The 15,306-nt window shown below is 37.8% G+C and overlaps 1 protein-coding gene across 4 annotated transcripts in view; it reads left to right on the top strand.

Annotated features, from left to right (window-relative positions):
• The window catches only part of LOC110964578 (zinc transporter ZIP11), a 298,477-nt gene extending 285,136 nt beyond the window's left edge, over positions 1 to 13,341 (top strand). For 2 of the 4 annotated variants that reach the window (XM_051939240.1, XM_051939237.1), the window contains exons 9-10: positions 11,404 to 11,562; positions 11,664 to 13,341. In XM_051939240.1, coding sequence (XP_051795200.1) covers positions 11,404 to 11,562; positions 11,664 to 11,742 — 238 coding nt within the window. In that variant the 3' untranslated portion in view covers positions 11,743 to 13,341. Of the gene's footprint in view, positions 1 to 2,414; positions 2,485 to 8,785; positions 8,885 to 11,403; positions 11,563 to 11,663 lie in introns of all 4 variants that reach the window. The other 2 variants (XM_051939239.1, XM_051939238.1) reach the window with 2 other exon arrangements.
• The last annotated feature ends 1,965 nt before the right edge of the window (positions 13,342 to 15,306 follow it).

The raw sequence follows: 15,306 nt of genomic DNA, 5'->3' as shown, positions 1-15,306 counted from the left end.
TTCTCTCTGTTTCTATGCTTTACCTGCCAGTCCAGCTGCGCAAGCATGTTGATGCATGTGAGACACTCCCGTTGAAACTGTTCACCCTCCTTGGGCTTATAAATAGGCTAAGAGTGGATGGACCAGGGAATAAACAGAGCAAACTTGGTCAATCCAAAGATCTTTTCTGGTCCAATGAGTTGTGAAAACCAACACACACGGAGTTGAACGGGCATGAGTTGATATTAAGTGAAGGAAAGGTGGTGTTGAAACTCATTACAGCTATTCAGTTTATTTTAGAATGTGAACTAATGGTTGTGACTGGATAGTTTTTTGTTGGATCTCATGTACACAACCTTTGTAGTTGTAAGCGAAAATGAATTAGTCACCTTTTTAGGAAAACTTTTCTCAACTCTATACCTGTGTGTTAGTGATAAAATGTAATTATGTGTGTACACATGCTAAAATGCAAACAGTAACAAGTTCATATGCAATATCTGCATACTAAAAGGATGTAACTACGAAACTGAAATAAGCTGTTGGGTAAAGAAAATGTTTGTTAAATGAAGGAAGCATCTTCAGCACTTTGGGATTTGATCGGTTTGGTCACATGGGATTCCAGATGCTGATGACTAAATCACTGTGCAAACAACTTGAGGGCACAACTTACTGCTTGATGCTTGCTCTTATGTTTTTAACGCTAGCCGTGAAAAACAAGGAAATGGAGAATTAGCACGTTTTAGCATTGTAATAACCTACATGTTAATGGCATGACAGGACTTGACTGCTTGTCAGTGTTTGAAGTAGGCATAAGAATTGGTCTCTGATCTTTTGCTATGAATTACAAAACAGCCTGTAGATATGACTTCACATACACACAAACACACAAACTTGTCAAACATACAAATACACTCATAGATACTTTGCACTTTGTGACCTTTTCAGTTTCAGTTCGAACATTGAGTACTTTAAGTGTATGTGACAGGCATAACGAATGAGACAAATGGGACATCAGAGGAGAGAGATGCTGCTCAGGCTGCGCAGAGCAAGCAAAGAAAGAAGAAAGACAGCCTCTAGATACAGTGGTCACAGTGGTAGAAATCCCTCATTAGTGCTGCTTTGCTGTTGTAACTCTGTGGTTGCAGAAACAGAGGTATCTTAAGGTGTACAATAACTGTACAATCTCAGGTGGAAAATTCCCAGCATCTCACAGTAAATGCACAATCTAATTTCTTGTGTTGACACTCAGTGATCAGGAGTTCAGCAAATATGTTTCATTGTACCGTCTGCATTCCACAAGGGCTACCTGTGCACATAAACTGAGCCACATCATTAAAGCCACCCGTTTATTACTGTGTAAATTCCTCTCATACCTCCAAAACAGCTGTGACTCATCGAGGCCTGGACTCTACAGACGTCTGAAGGTGTCCTGTGTCCTATCAAACTAAGATTGATAGGGCAGCAGATCCTTTAACTCCTGGATGCTGTGAGGTTTGGCATCCGTGGATCAGACTTGTTTTTTTGTACCACGGATGCGAGATAGGATTGATATCTGGGGAATTGAAAGGCAGAATCAAAACCTTGAACTCTTCAAAGTGTCATTTCTATCATATCTGTCATGCTATTCAAACTGTTCCTGTGCAGTTATTGAAGTATGACAGACTGAAAGAGACCGCTGCAATTAGGGAATACTGCTGTCTTGAAAGGGTGAAAGTGATCTGAGGTAGAGTGTAGATCGGTAGTACATGTCATAGTGCCAGGACCTAACATCACAGAGCAGAACATTGAAAAACCACAGCGTCTTTCCTTAGACCATTTTAGTATGTAGGAACCACTGCATACTGGGAAAACACCACAAGACCTGCTGTTTTAATCCCCGTGAGACCGGGCTGGTTTTAGAGATGTTCTGACCAAGTCATTTTAGCCATCACTATTTAGCCCTTGTCAAAGTCTCTCCGATCCATACGTTGCTCAGTTTTCCTGCTTATAATGTATCGAGTTCAAGAACTGATTGTTCATTGACTATCTAACATCCCATCTCTTGACAGGTGCCATAGTAACTAGATAATCAATGTTGTTCACTGCACCTGTAGGTGGTTCTCATGTTGTGTCTTCTCAGTGCAGAGCAGGTTTCATTGGTAGCAACCTGATTTTAGACCAAATAAAAGAAATCAGTGTGTGCTTTGGCCCGGAAACCCCCACAGACCTTTGCTGTGAGTAGTTCACAGTTTTCCGTCTGAAAAGACACGCCCAGTGTTTTTCATTCTCGGTATGTGTTTCAACCCACATTGATTTGTGCACTTATTGTGTTATTGTCTACAGTTTACCAACAATGTCTTCTTTCATCCTCTCTCTCTTAAAATGTTCTTTTTTTTCTGATGTAACAGACAGGCAAAAGCACATAAACTCACAACTGTGTATTTTTCTCTCTGCAGAGGGCTTGGCTGTAGGGGTTGGTTTTGGAGCCATAGGAAAGACTTCATCTGCTACCTTTGAGAGTGCCAGGTAAGACTGATATCAAGGCAAAGAAGCGTAAATACCAAACATGTCTTGGTTTATCCAAAACATCTTGCTCTAAACTTACAAGTGAGGAATGAAGACTGACAGGTTTGTCTATCGATTTTGGTATGGACTATGGTGAGATCTTTTATGTAATGCTTTAAGCTGGAGACATAATTATGGATTCAAGTGGTATCTCACAAGTATAAAACTTGAGATTGTTTAGTTTAGATATGAAGTTGACATGGTTAGGTTTGTGTTAACTTTTAAGATGGTTGTGATTGGTTTAGTGGACTTCAGGTTACAGTAAGAATATGGTCAATTTGTCCATCTGTGCGTATACCTTGACTATGTTGCATGCTGCTGACATCTAGTGGTAACATGATGGAACTATAAGTACATATTGAAGTCCCTTACAGACTTTTTCAGCAGCAAATTGTGCATTCTGTATGGAAGCATTTGACACAACAGAATGGGAATTTCAGAAGAAGGCATAGATAAATTAAACTCGCAGTGCTTTTACAATACAAGGTATCTACAGGTTATCATAGTTGAGCACAAAACTAATCCAGTCCACGAGCCACCTTTCTGGTGACAATGACCAGTTCATTTTTCATTATGCTGTCAGCAAGCAAAACGAGTTAAGTGAAGTCAGAATCAGAATCAGAAAGGTTTTATTGCCAATAGGTTTTCACATACAAGGTGTTTGACTTGGTGTTTTAGCACATAACTGGAAACAGTGGTATGTAAATTTAAGTGTTGCCATTCAGAAGGTAATAAATATTGACAAAACAAATAAGCAGCAGTGTTAAGTCAAAGTATCAGCAAATGTTATAAAGAGATTGTTAGTCACAAAAAGTAATACTTGAAGTGTGCAGGAATGTGCAACTTCATCGCCTGAGAATGTGCAAGTGTGTTCACTATCACTATATTCACTGAATGTAAAGAAATGTAATGAATATGTTATCTCAGTGACTCTCCATGAGAAAGTCAAACAATTTGAGAAATCAAGAAGTTAAAATTAGTTTATTGAGATATTGACTCATTTTATGTTTATTGTTCAATATCTGCTCTTATATTGGTGGGCAAGTTAACGGTTTTCCAGGTGGGCCTAAAATTATCATTCTGAGTGGCAGAAGTGTTGAGCAGATACAACTTAAAAGTGGCCTAGAGCAAGATTATCAGGACAACAAACATAGAAGCGAGCTTGTGAGTCTGCTAACATCCATGTGCTAACAGGCTCATCATGATCATACTTGCATGTTTACGCAGCTTAAATGTCTTAAAGCTACATTATGCAAGGAATGTGAAGCAATTAAAATGTACTTTTTTTGGTTTCAATTGTCCTGTCTTGTTCACAAAATTGTAACACGACTTTTAAAAACATGAGACATACCCCTGCATTTTCTAGTGTGCCCATAAAGAACTTGATTTCTTCATGAAAGAATTCGGATGAATTTTCTGGTTATAAAACAAAGGAAAAAAAGAAGGATGAGACGCTCATGCTTCCTTCAATGTCTTGCCACAGCCAGCTCCCAGCACAACACAGATCCCATGTATTCTATGTAAGCCATGTGTGCATATAACAATATCTTGATTGTTAGTTCATTTAAAAGCCACTATTGTAATTAATAACAAGGATTTTTGGAAATGTTTGAACATGTTTAATATCTTATTTTAGTGTGTTAGCATGCTAATATTTGCAAATAGAGTTTATAGAGTTTTCAAAGTGTTGATCTGGTGATGACACTCCGAGGATATGTAAGCAATCGGGATTCATCCTCTGTGCACTGTGGATGCACCAAAATTACCTGGTAATCCATCCAACAGTTGTTGTTTACCGTGGCTGTCCAACAGCCTTCCACACCATCCAATCCAGCTCACCACCAGGTGGTGATCAGTTGGCAGGTCTGCTCTTATATTCACCCGAGTGTCCAATATATGACAGTGGCACCAAAAACAGGTGCAATAAAGAACCAGATTAGGATTTCTTTAGAATAATGATCATTGTCAGCAGCCTGTCACTCTGACTTTCAATGTCAGATAATATGGGAAGCTTTTTCAAGATAAATCATCCCAACTGCTGGACAACTGCTACCAAACCTAATTTGTTCAGTTAAGCAGTCATCATTTCTATGTCCAACAGATGAATGTAGCAGTTTAGGCATCTGTAATCATCTCTGCTCTGGTTCTTGCAGTTTTTATGCCCACACCCACATGCTGTTGGTCCAAATAACAATGTTAAACTGCATCACAGCTGCTGAGAACATGGCAGCTATCTGGTGCTGTGCTGTGTGTAGGAGTTGTTGAGAGGTAGACTTCTGTCTGGAATCACAGATGTGACTCTGATTATGAAAAATGTATTGCAGCTAAAAGCCATGTCTTGGATGAGTGTTGCCAGAATGTCCTTAGCACTTATAACATTTAGTGTTTTCTCATTTGTTAAAAAACATAAAGCATATTCAGGATTAGATGCAGTGTTTTTCTTTTTTTTTTTTTAATTCGGACAACATTTCTGTAAAGAATTCCTTGCTTCATACAGTTGTTGGATTCATTCTACAGACATACATTTTTCCCGAAGCCTGAACTCTGGTGAACTTTGTGGTCCTCTTCTCCAAGTTGTTCAAAAACTTTAATTGGGATCAGAATCATCTGGATTTTGAAATCTCATGTTTTGCTATCCAGCATCAAGTAATCCATCATGCTTTTGTACCAGTTTTTCATTACAGCATTGGACTGAGCCACTCTGTTCCAGATACTAAATTTTTAAGATCACCAATGCTTATTACCAACAACAAATGCTACTACATTTTGCAATGGAAGGAAGTAGCTGTGTGAGGAAAAATATACAAGTGTTTTTATTTGAGGAAACGTTGTTGATTTTTTTTTTCATTTGTTTCGAGACTAGCTTTTGGAAGTTGTGTTTTAGGAGACACGACCACACTACCGTCATTTTTATTTAATTTACAGCAATTAGTGACAGTTAAGATTACACATATTATTTTGGTAACACTTTATAATAACTATACACTATTAAGCATTAGTTAAGCATTGGTTCAGCATAATTTAAGCATTAGTTAATCCTTAAATCCTCATGAACTCATCATGAATTCACCATTAGTAATGCATTACAAAGCATTAGTAAAGACAGTTTTAAATGTTCAACTAACACATTATTAAGCATTAGTTAAACATTAGTAAAGTGCTTAATTCATCGTTAACTCATCATTTGTAACTAATTAGTTATACGTGCTTAATTAATCATGAATTCATGATCTGTATGGCATTTATTATGCATTACTAAGCACTTAATAAATCCGGTTAAAAATGTTTTGTTGCTCATTGATAACCTCAGTTGTTACTACTTTATAAAGGGTTAGCAACTGTGTTAGTATATGATTTACAAACACATATTCATACTCAATGAATAACTTATTAATGTAGTTACTACTCATTAGTTAAGTATATTCCGTGAGCCCATCTAAAGTGAGGACTATCTATGCTTTATAAAGCATTTATAAATGACACAGAAGCAAAGATATACAAAGTGTCAGTTTTATTGGTCCCAAACAATACAAGCTCTTTTAAATACACACTTTAAACAAATACAATCTATAAAATTTCAAGTAAACTTGACAAACATCTTCAAATAACAACAGTCTGTGATCGTGTACAATAGAAAAATAAAATACAAGCTCTTTTAAATACACATTTTGCAATCCTTAACATTTCAAGTAAACTGGTGAACTATCTCTTTAGGGCACACACACACCAGAGGTAAGTGGGTGCCCTTGAAGTGCACAAAGTGCTTTACAGTAAAACAAATATACCGTTTTCAAATATTGCAAGATAACACTAGATAATTTCTGCAACCTGTTTGCCTCTACGATCTCTCCAGCGTGACTTCTGCATTTTGGAGCATGCGCACTAGCGTTTTGGACGGTAAGAGCATGTGCAGTAGCGTCTTACACGTCCCAGAGTCCTACAAGTCCCAGTCTCCTCCGCGGTTCTGGAGAGCGAGACCGCGCGGGTTTTTTTTTTTTTTTTTTCTCAAATGCGGAAGTCGGAGAGAGAACCCGCAGGAGAGATGACAGCTGATTGTAGAGGCAAACAGGTTGCAGAAATTATCTAGTGTTATCTTGCAATATTTGAAAACGGTATATTTGTTTTACTGTAAAGCACTTTGTGCAATTCAAGGGCACACACACACCAGAAGTAGGTGGCTGCCTGATTCTGGGATTCCGCCAATGTAATTCAATGGGAAACGAGCGGATTCCTCCTCCTGCAACTTTTACCTTTGGCAGGAGGAGGAATGTACTCGTTTCCCATTGAAATGCACTGGCGGAATCCCAGAATAAGTTAGCCACTTACCTCTGGTGTGTGTGACCTAAAGAGATAGTTCACCAGTTTACTTGAAATGTTAAGGATTGTAAAGTGTGTATTTAAAAGAGCTTGTATTTTATTTTTCTATTTTATACGATCACAGACCGTTGTTGTTTGAAGATGTTTGTCAAGTTTACTTGAAATTTTATAGATTGTATTTGTTTAAAGTGTGTATTTAAAAGAGCTTGTATTGTTTGGGACCAATAAAACTGACACTTTGTATATCTTTGCTTCTGTGTCATTTATAAATGCTTTATAAAGCATAGATAGTCCTCACTTTAGATGGGCTCACGGAATATACTTAACTAATGAGTAGCAACCGCATTAATAAGTTATTCATTGAGTATGAATATGTGTTTGTAAATCATATACTAACACAGTTGCTAACCCTTTATAAAGTATTAACAACTGAGATTATCAATGAGCAACAAAACATTTTTAACCGGATTTATTAAGTGCTTAGTAATGCATAATAAATGCCATACAGATCATGAATTCATGATTAATTAAGCACGTATAACAAATTAGTTACAAATGATGAGTTAACGATGAATTAAGCACTTTACTAATGTTTAACTAATGCTTAATAATGTGTTAGTTGAACATTTAAAACTGTCTTTACTCATGCTTTGTAATGCATTACTAATGGTGAATTCATGATGAGTTCATGAGGATTTAAGGATTAACTAATGCTTAAATTATGCTGAACCAATGCTTAACTAATGCTTAATAGTGTATAGTTATTATAAAGTGTTACCATTATTTTTGATTGATATTGACAGCTGTTTGAGAGATTATTTCATGGTGACAAATTAGTTGTGTTTTTGTTTTTTAATCTTTTATATCCTAAAAGACTTAATAGGTGACTAAGTAGAATGTCTACTTTATCTAGTTACTCTGCCAAGGAACAGGGCGGAGTTATGTGAAGATCGGCATTGGTTTGTCTGGCTGTCTGTTTGCAACATCACTCAAAAATGTATTAACAGATTTGGATGAAGTTTTCATGGAAGATCAGAAATGACACATGGACCAAGTCATTAGATTTTGGAAGTGATCTGGCTTATAGTCTAGATCCATTGATTTGTCAAAGATTTGTGTCTTGCGAGATAGCGACACAGCGTCACTGTAACTATGACAGCAAATGAACACTACATCAGCTGCCTGCTGACGATCACAATTGCGATCCTACTACAAATCAACCACTGTTGACTTATCAGGACTTTTCCATTGGAAATGACACAAGGAACAGTTAATTAAATTGTTGGTGTGTTTCCGAGTCCTATCAATTCCCGCCGCCTGCTACACATTTAGGGCAAGCGATTCGGTCTCTGTCAGTAACGCACACATGCATAACACACGTCTGTGCTCAACTCAAGGCCATTTTGTTTGTGGGTACATCTATATTAAATGGTCACATTCAATGTTGCCTTGATTTCTGATCATCATAGCTAATAAACAAATTTTGCATTTCTAAAAAGAAAAACTGCTGCATTTCTCACAATGCGATATGGGGGAATGAACAGCCTTGGTGGAGTTCTGTGCTCTCTGAGTGCTTTTCTTGTTTATCACCATAACAGTTACACAAATTAAGTACAAATAAACAAAAAACAAATGTATATTCAGTACAAATGTTGTTATAGGACCAGTTTTAGTTTTTTTGTTAAAATTGTATTTAAAAAAAAAAAAAGAATAACATAGTGAACAATATAACTGCTAAATGTGTTAGCTTTTCCATGGTGAGCATGTTAGTATGAAAAGCACTGCTGTCCTCAGACCGTCTACCATGGCGGAAGACTGTCACTGTTGTTTTCCCTACGTCTGGGGAGATAGGAGAAACTAATTTTTAAAAATAGCCTTTGGTGGTCAGTTGCTACTATTTGTTGCAAAGAGAAATGGTCTCACTATTAATTGTTTTGTGTTGCAGGAATTTGGCCATCGGTATTGGCATCCAGAATTTCCCCGAAGGCTTGGCAGTGAGCCTTCCGCTCCGAGGTTCAGGGGTCTCAACGTGGACTGCCTTTTGGTAGGCAAAGACACAAGTCTGTTTCAAACACTGTGTCTGAGAATGCAATAAATAAACATCTCTTTGCAAAAGCTTGGCCTGAGTACACATACAGTTGAGAACAAAAGTTTGCATACATTTGTAAAGTTCATGTACACTACCATTCAAAAATTTGGGGCCACCCAGACAATTTTGTGTTTTCCATGAAAACTCACACTTTTATTCATGTGCTAATATGATTAGAAAACAAGGGTTTTCTAATAACTAATTAGCCTTTCAAGACCATTAACTAACACAATGTGCTATTAGAACACAGGAATGATGGTTGCTGGAAAGGTTCCTCTGTACCCCTATGTAGATATTCCATTGAAAATCAGCTGTTTCCATCTAGAATAGTCATTTACCACTTTAGCAATGTCTCAACTGTATGTGTGATTATTTTAATGTCGTCTTCAGTGAAAAAACTGCCTTTCTTTCAAAAATAAGGACATTTCTAAATTACCCCAAACTTTTGAACTGTAGTACATATCTTGGCATTCTTGGTTTTCTAATTTCCTCCTCCTACAGCTCTTATTTTTCTAATATGAAATTAATAAAACACGTCTTTGCCACAAAAAAATCAATCATGCATTTTTGTTCTTCTTAAATTTACTGTAGATCTTCTAGAAATATGACAAAATCTGCTGGGTAAAAAAAAAGCATAAAGCAACTTCAATTATCAGTTTCGATGATATAAAGAGTTGCGAGTCTCAGTACAGATCTGAGGAAAGTCAGGAAAGTCTCTGGGAGCCATTTCAAACCAACTACAGATCTCAAATCACCTGTGCCATTAACTGTTTGTATATACAAAATGCATTGTACAGTTGTGTGATTGCCATGATTGCAAAGAAAACACAAGCTGTCACCTGCTGCTGACAGACAATTGGTTGTCAGACAGGATGGTGAAGAGTCAAGCAAGAATGACCTAAAATCAGGTCTGCATTGAATTACAAGCTGCTGAACACAGCTGTCAGTGTCCACAGTTAAGTATGTTTTACATCACTATGAGCTGAGGGGCTGCCACTTAAGAAGCAACTCTTTCTCCAGACACAGCACCTTAAGGCTCAGCTAAAGTTTAGTGCTGATGACATAAACAAAGAAAAGGCCTTCTGGAGTAAAGCTCTGTTAGATGCAACAAAAATTCTGCTATTTGGCTACAGTGACCAGAAATATATTTGGAGGATAGAAGGTAAGGCCTTTACCTGCAAGAATACCAAGTTTCTTGTTAAGCATGGTGGTGGTGGTGGTGGTAATATGCCCTGGCAGCCCGATCTCACGAGGATTCGTGAAACTGTCACGTAAGTTTTAGTTTCGGTTTCGTGCGCACCAACACGATTTCGTCATGTTTTTCGTGCCGCTCACCACGAAATGCGCACCAATGTATTTTAAACGGCGGACTTTTCGTGCCACTCAGAACGTATTTCAAAAGAATGTGTATATTATATTTTTAATGTAAAACCGTGGCGAATCCAACGCTATATTTTGCATGACATCGTTCCTAAACATAACCCTAACCATAACCATAACCATAACCTAACCATAAGCCGGTGGTACACTTACCAATTTGCATAGGAATTTCAAGAATGTCCGGCGGCCGGCGGCCGCAAACGCAATCACACAAGCAGTATACGCCGATGGACAGCTTAGATCGTCATGAATCCGCCGGTATAAACCACTTTCAGATGTGATTACCACAGCGAAAAACATTTCGTGGTGAGCGGCATGAAAAACATGACGAAATCGTGTTGGTGCGCACGAAACCGAAACTAAAACTTACGTGACAGTTTCACGAATCCCCGTGAGACCGGGTTGGCCCTGGGGCTGTTCTTTGCCTCTGGAACTGATGCTTAACACAAAATTTATGGAGTATTGAAAAATGAGGATTACCTCCACATTCTTCAGGAAAAACCTAAAATCATTAGCCAGATGGTTTGGCTTTGGATGTAGTCGAGTGGTCCAAGAAGGCAATGACCCCAAACACATTGAAAGTGGTAAAGAAATCGTAAATCGGGTAAGGATTAAGGTTTAAGACTGATCTTCCCAAAGTCTTGACCTAAACCCTATATAGAACCTGTGGACTTAGATGAAGAAACAATTATGAATTCTCTCAGGAGCAGTGGTCAAAGATACAACCTGAAACTTGCCAGATGCCTGTGGTTGGCTAACACAAGTGCCTAATTCAGGTATAAAAAAGAAATGGCCAAGAGACATTTAACCAAATATTAGCATTTCTGCAAGTAAATTTTTGATAAAGCAGCTTTTGTCATATATCGAAAAGATATATTATGAATTTAAGAACGAACCAAACTGCATGATTGTTTCTTGTGATAAATACATGTGTTTCAACGATTCCATCATAGAATACTATGAGTTATAGGAGTCATTGGAACTCAACACTGTCATAGTGTACATAGTCCTTATAAGTGTGTGTAAACTGTTGTTGAGAACACTACATTTACATTTCTAAATCTGTATCCTGACTCTTAGTTCTGTATTGTCAGGTATGGTCAGCTGAGCGGGATGGTAGAACCCATTGCCGGGTTGCTTGGTGCCATCGCTGTTGTTTTAGCAGAACCTTTGTTGCCATATGCACTGGCATTTGCTGCTGGGGCGATGGTCTACGTGGTGGTGGATGATATCATACCTGAGGCTCAAGTCAGGTGAGAATGAAAAGGAGGGAAGAGGGTGGACAACATTTTGTTACAGGCGATTTTAAGAGTGTGGCACAAATGAGTCTTACGCTACTCTCCTGTTTCTTCAGTGGAAATGGGAAGCTAGCATCCTGGACATCCATCCTGGGCTTCGTAGTGATGATGTCACTAGACGTGGGGCTGGGCTGATGTCACCATAATGACCAGGAAAGACCCTCAGTGGCCATGATGTCATCACAGTGATGCAGACCTCAGTTTTAAACAGGGGACCAAATGAAGTGTTTCTTCAGAAACATTGTTTATCCATTTAGTTTGAATTGTTTCTACTTGAAGTTCACAAGTGATTTCACAACCATAGAACTGTTTTATAAATCAAGCTGTAAGGATGATTGTACTTGAACATTTATCTTTAATGTGTAATTTACATGCTAGCGGTCATCTCCTAAGAGCTGACATGTTTGTCATGGTTTTCAAATGTCCAATATCTGACTTAGGAATGAACTTATAGACATGTCATGAATATTCTTCTGATTCCACAGCTGGTGAATGTTTTTTTTTTTGCAACTTTTTGAGTTCCTCCTCAATAACTTTATTTTAAACACACAAAATTTCTGTTATGAAGTTAATTTAATGTTTTACTTTTCTTTTCCCAGTTTAACCATAATGACAACACTTGGATCACTTGGCATTTTCATTGTTTGACTGACAGCAGCATAATGAATCAAATGAAAAATGGGTTGGAAAACTTTCATTATGTTATGAGAAGAGTAGACGTTTAATTGTCATTTAGCTTCAGAATTATATTTTTAAACAAAAATACAAATTATTCAGTATTTTAATTTTTCATCTGTGTGTTTTGTGCTTGTATTTACTACTGTTCTAATGCTGCCCATTGGAATCTACAGCAACTGAGTCACACAACCACATTAGGCCTTCCTATTATGTAGCGCATTAGTACCATGCAATAATTTGTTGTAAGGGGTAATCAGCTATAAAAACCAAAAGCATTATTTGCACCAGGCTGTAAACATGTTTATTTCTGCTGTAAAGTTGGGCATTTTGACATGGGGGTGTGTTGATTGACTTGCTTTTGGAACCTGCCTCAAGTGGCAGTTTTTGTGACTTCTGCATTGGCTAAATTATTTAGCTACCAGTGCAAAACACAACTGTAAATTTGAATATTTAGGCTTTTTTATGTTTTTGCTGGAAAAGTCAAACCCTCAAGCAACCACCAAGACAGTACCAATAAAAACTGAAACAAGAGACAACAACAGAAGAAAATGATGATGAAACTTTCCAACCCATTTTCTAATTTATTTGTTTTAAAGTGTGGTTTGGTGTGAATTGAAATTTGGTAATTGATAGGACCACCAATGAGTTATCAGATTTTGTTCAGTCTATTCTTACTTCTGCTGTGTTATATGTCTGCGCAAAATATCGAAGTACAATATGATTATTTTAGGCTGCTTGATATTCATCATAATGTTTATTGTGTCTGTTTGTTTCATTTCCACATCATAAACCTCTATGAGCATCACTACCAGTAATTTGTTGACTTCTGCAGTTATGGTACTTTATTCTCTTCTATAGCAACCTGAAAAGAACAGATTTTGTCTGCTCCCAAATGAGTGCCTTCTTCTTTATAGGGCACAGACAGTCTTCTGCCATATGCAGATCAGTCTGAGGAATCATGTTGTTGTCCATGTGTTGATATTTAAATCAGTTTAACCAGTTACCACTGAATTACATGTGGAATATTTATATCACTAAACGACCAAATGATTCTCAGTTTGCTTCAAGCTGTGATTTTTCTAAGTATGTTTCTTTTCATCTGCCTTCTCTAGAGTCATTGTTTCTAACATGAACCTTCACCCTGCAGGTTGCCTTGAGAACAGATCCTTTAAAACTTAATCTGGAAGATGTTAGGTAACAGTAGCGACTTTATCTCACGGCGATTCCCTGTTTCTACCTTCAGCACAACCACATTTGTAGTTTTGAGGTATGTCTTGATAGACTGCCATTATATTTCATGTAGATCTTCATGTTCAACCATTGGGTTGTACTATGAAGCAAGTTCAACTTAGGATATTTTTTCATTATCTGGCTTCAATAAGTCTAACTACAGTCACACCAAACTGGTTATGAAAAAGTTAAAGATTTCCAAGCATGCTCACCTAAAATGGACAGTGTTGGCACCTAATGACCAACTGCAAACATATCACCACAAGATTAAACTATATTTCTCAATATAGACTGTGTACACTGCCCATTCAAAATAAGAAGTTGCACACTAGGACTGCCTTTAGCTCTGAGGACGGCACACATTTGCCATGGCATCATTGCAATACGCTTCTGAAATGTCGCATTTATTTCTGTCCAGAGTTGCAATCATTTTCTGCCAAGATCTTATATTGATGATGGGAGAGTCGGACCACTGTGCAAAGTCTTCTCCAGAACATCCCAAAGATTATCAATGGGCTGAGGTCTGGACTCTGTGGAGGTCAAGCCACATGCGAAAATGATGTCTTATGCTCCCTGATCCACTAATTCTCAATATGAAATCTGGCATCGTCATCTTGGAACATGCTCATGCCATCAGGGAAGAGAAACTCCACTGATGCAAAGACCTGTTCATTCCGTATATTCAGGTAGTCAGCTGACCTCATTCTTTGGGAACATAACATTGCTGAACCTGACTAACCCCAGATCATAACCCTAACTCCTACAGGCTTGTAGGCACTAGACATGAGTGCATCACTTCATCAACCTCTCTTCTTACCCTGATGCGCCCATCACTTTGGAACAAGGTAAATCTGGACTCATCAGATCACACAACCTTTCATTGCTCCACTGTCCAATCTTTATGCTACCTAGCAAATTGAGGCCTTTTTTTTCCTCATTAGCCTCACTGATCAGTGGTTTTCTCAGAGATACACAGCTGTTTAGTCCCAATCCCTCGAGTTCACTTCGAATTGTGCGTGCGGAATAATTTCACTATCAAACATCGCTGTGAGTTCTGCTGTTGATTTCCTACGATCATCTACGAGTCCGTTCCAACCATGTTTGTTCCTCAAAGAAGATGGTTTATCACTATCCTTCCAGGTTTTAATAATGTGTTGGACAGTTCTTAACCTGATTTGAGTAGTTTCAGACATCTCCTTTGTTGTTTTCTTTGCTAAAAGCAGATCCTTCTGAAACAGGTTACAGTTTTTCTCCATTGGTTTGGCTCATTTCTTGAAACCGAGATGACATTCTCAAAACTAAAAGATCATTTGGCCAAACAGACCTACAGTTTCGCACAACATTTCAGATAAATAGCAAAAGCACATACCTTTCCCAAAACTGTTCATACATGTTTCAAAACTAGTCCTTTTCTCATGTGAAATGTCAGTGCCACCAAAATTGCAAAGATCCTTCTCAATTGCTTTGTCTCATTTGCAGTCACTTTGAACTTTTGCCAGAATAAACCTGGAATGCTCAGCATAACACCATGGATAAGCTGCACAAACACATATCTCTGTCAAAACAGTTTAGCCATATGTCAAAACTAAATTTCCTTGTCATTTAATGAGTCAATGCCCCCAAAATGTGTTGTCCCTTTGGCCTTGTGTGAGCACTGCAAGTCAAAATGTTTAGCTGTTTTGTCACTGTAGCAGAGGTCTAGCTATTACAGAAGATATATGTGTAAAACTGCAAAAAAAAAAAAAAAAAAAGGTATTTCTCAGTAAGAGCAGGTTCCAAAGTTTTGACAAG

Source organism: Acanthochromis polyacanthus, chromosome 19 (assembly GCF_021347895.1).
Source record: "Acanthochromis polyacanthus isolate Apoly-LR-REF ecotype Palm Island chromosome 19, KAUST_Apoly_ChrSc, whole genome shotgun sequence".
Lineage (NCBI taxonomy): Eukaryota > Metazoa > Chordata > Actinopteri > Pomacentridae > Acanthochromis > Acanthochromis polyacanthus.
The sequence above is the reverse complement of the archived record's forward strand: the minus strand, read 5'-3'. Positions and strand labels throughout refer to the sequence as shown.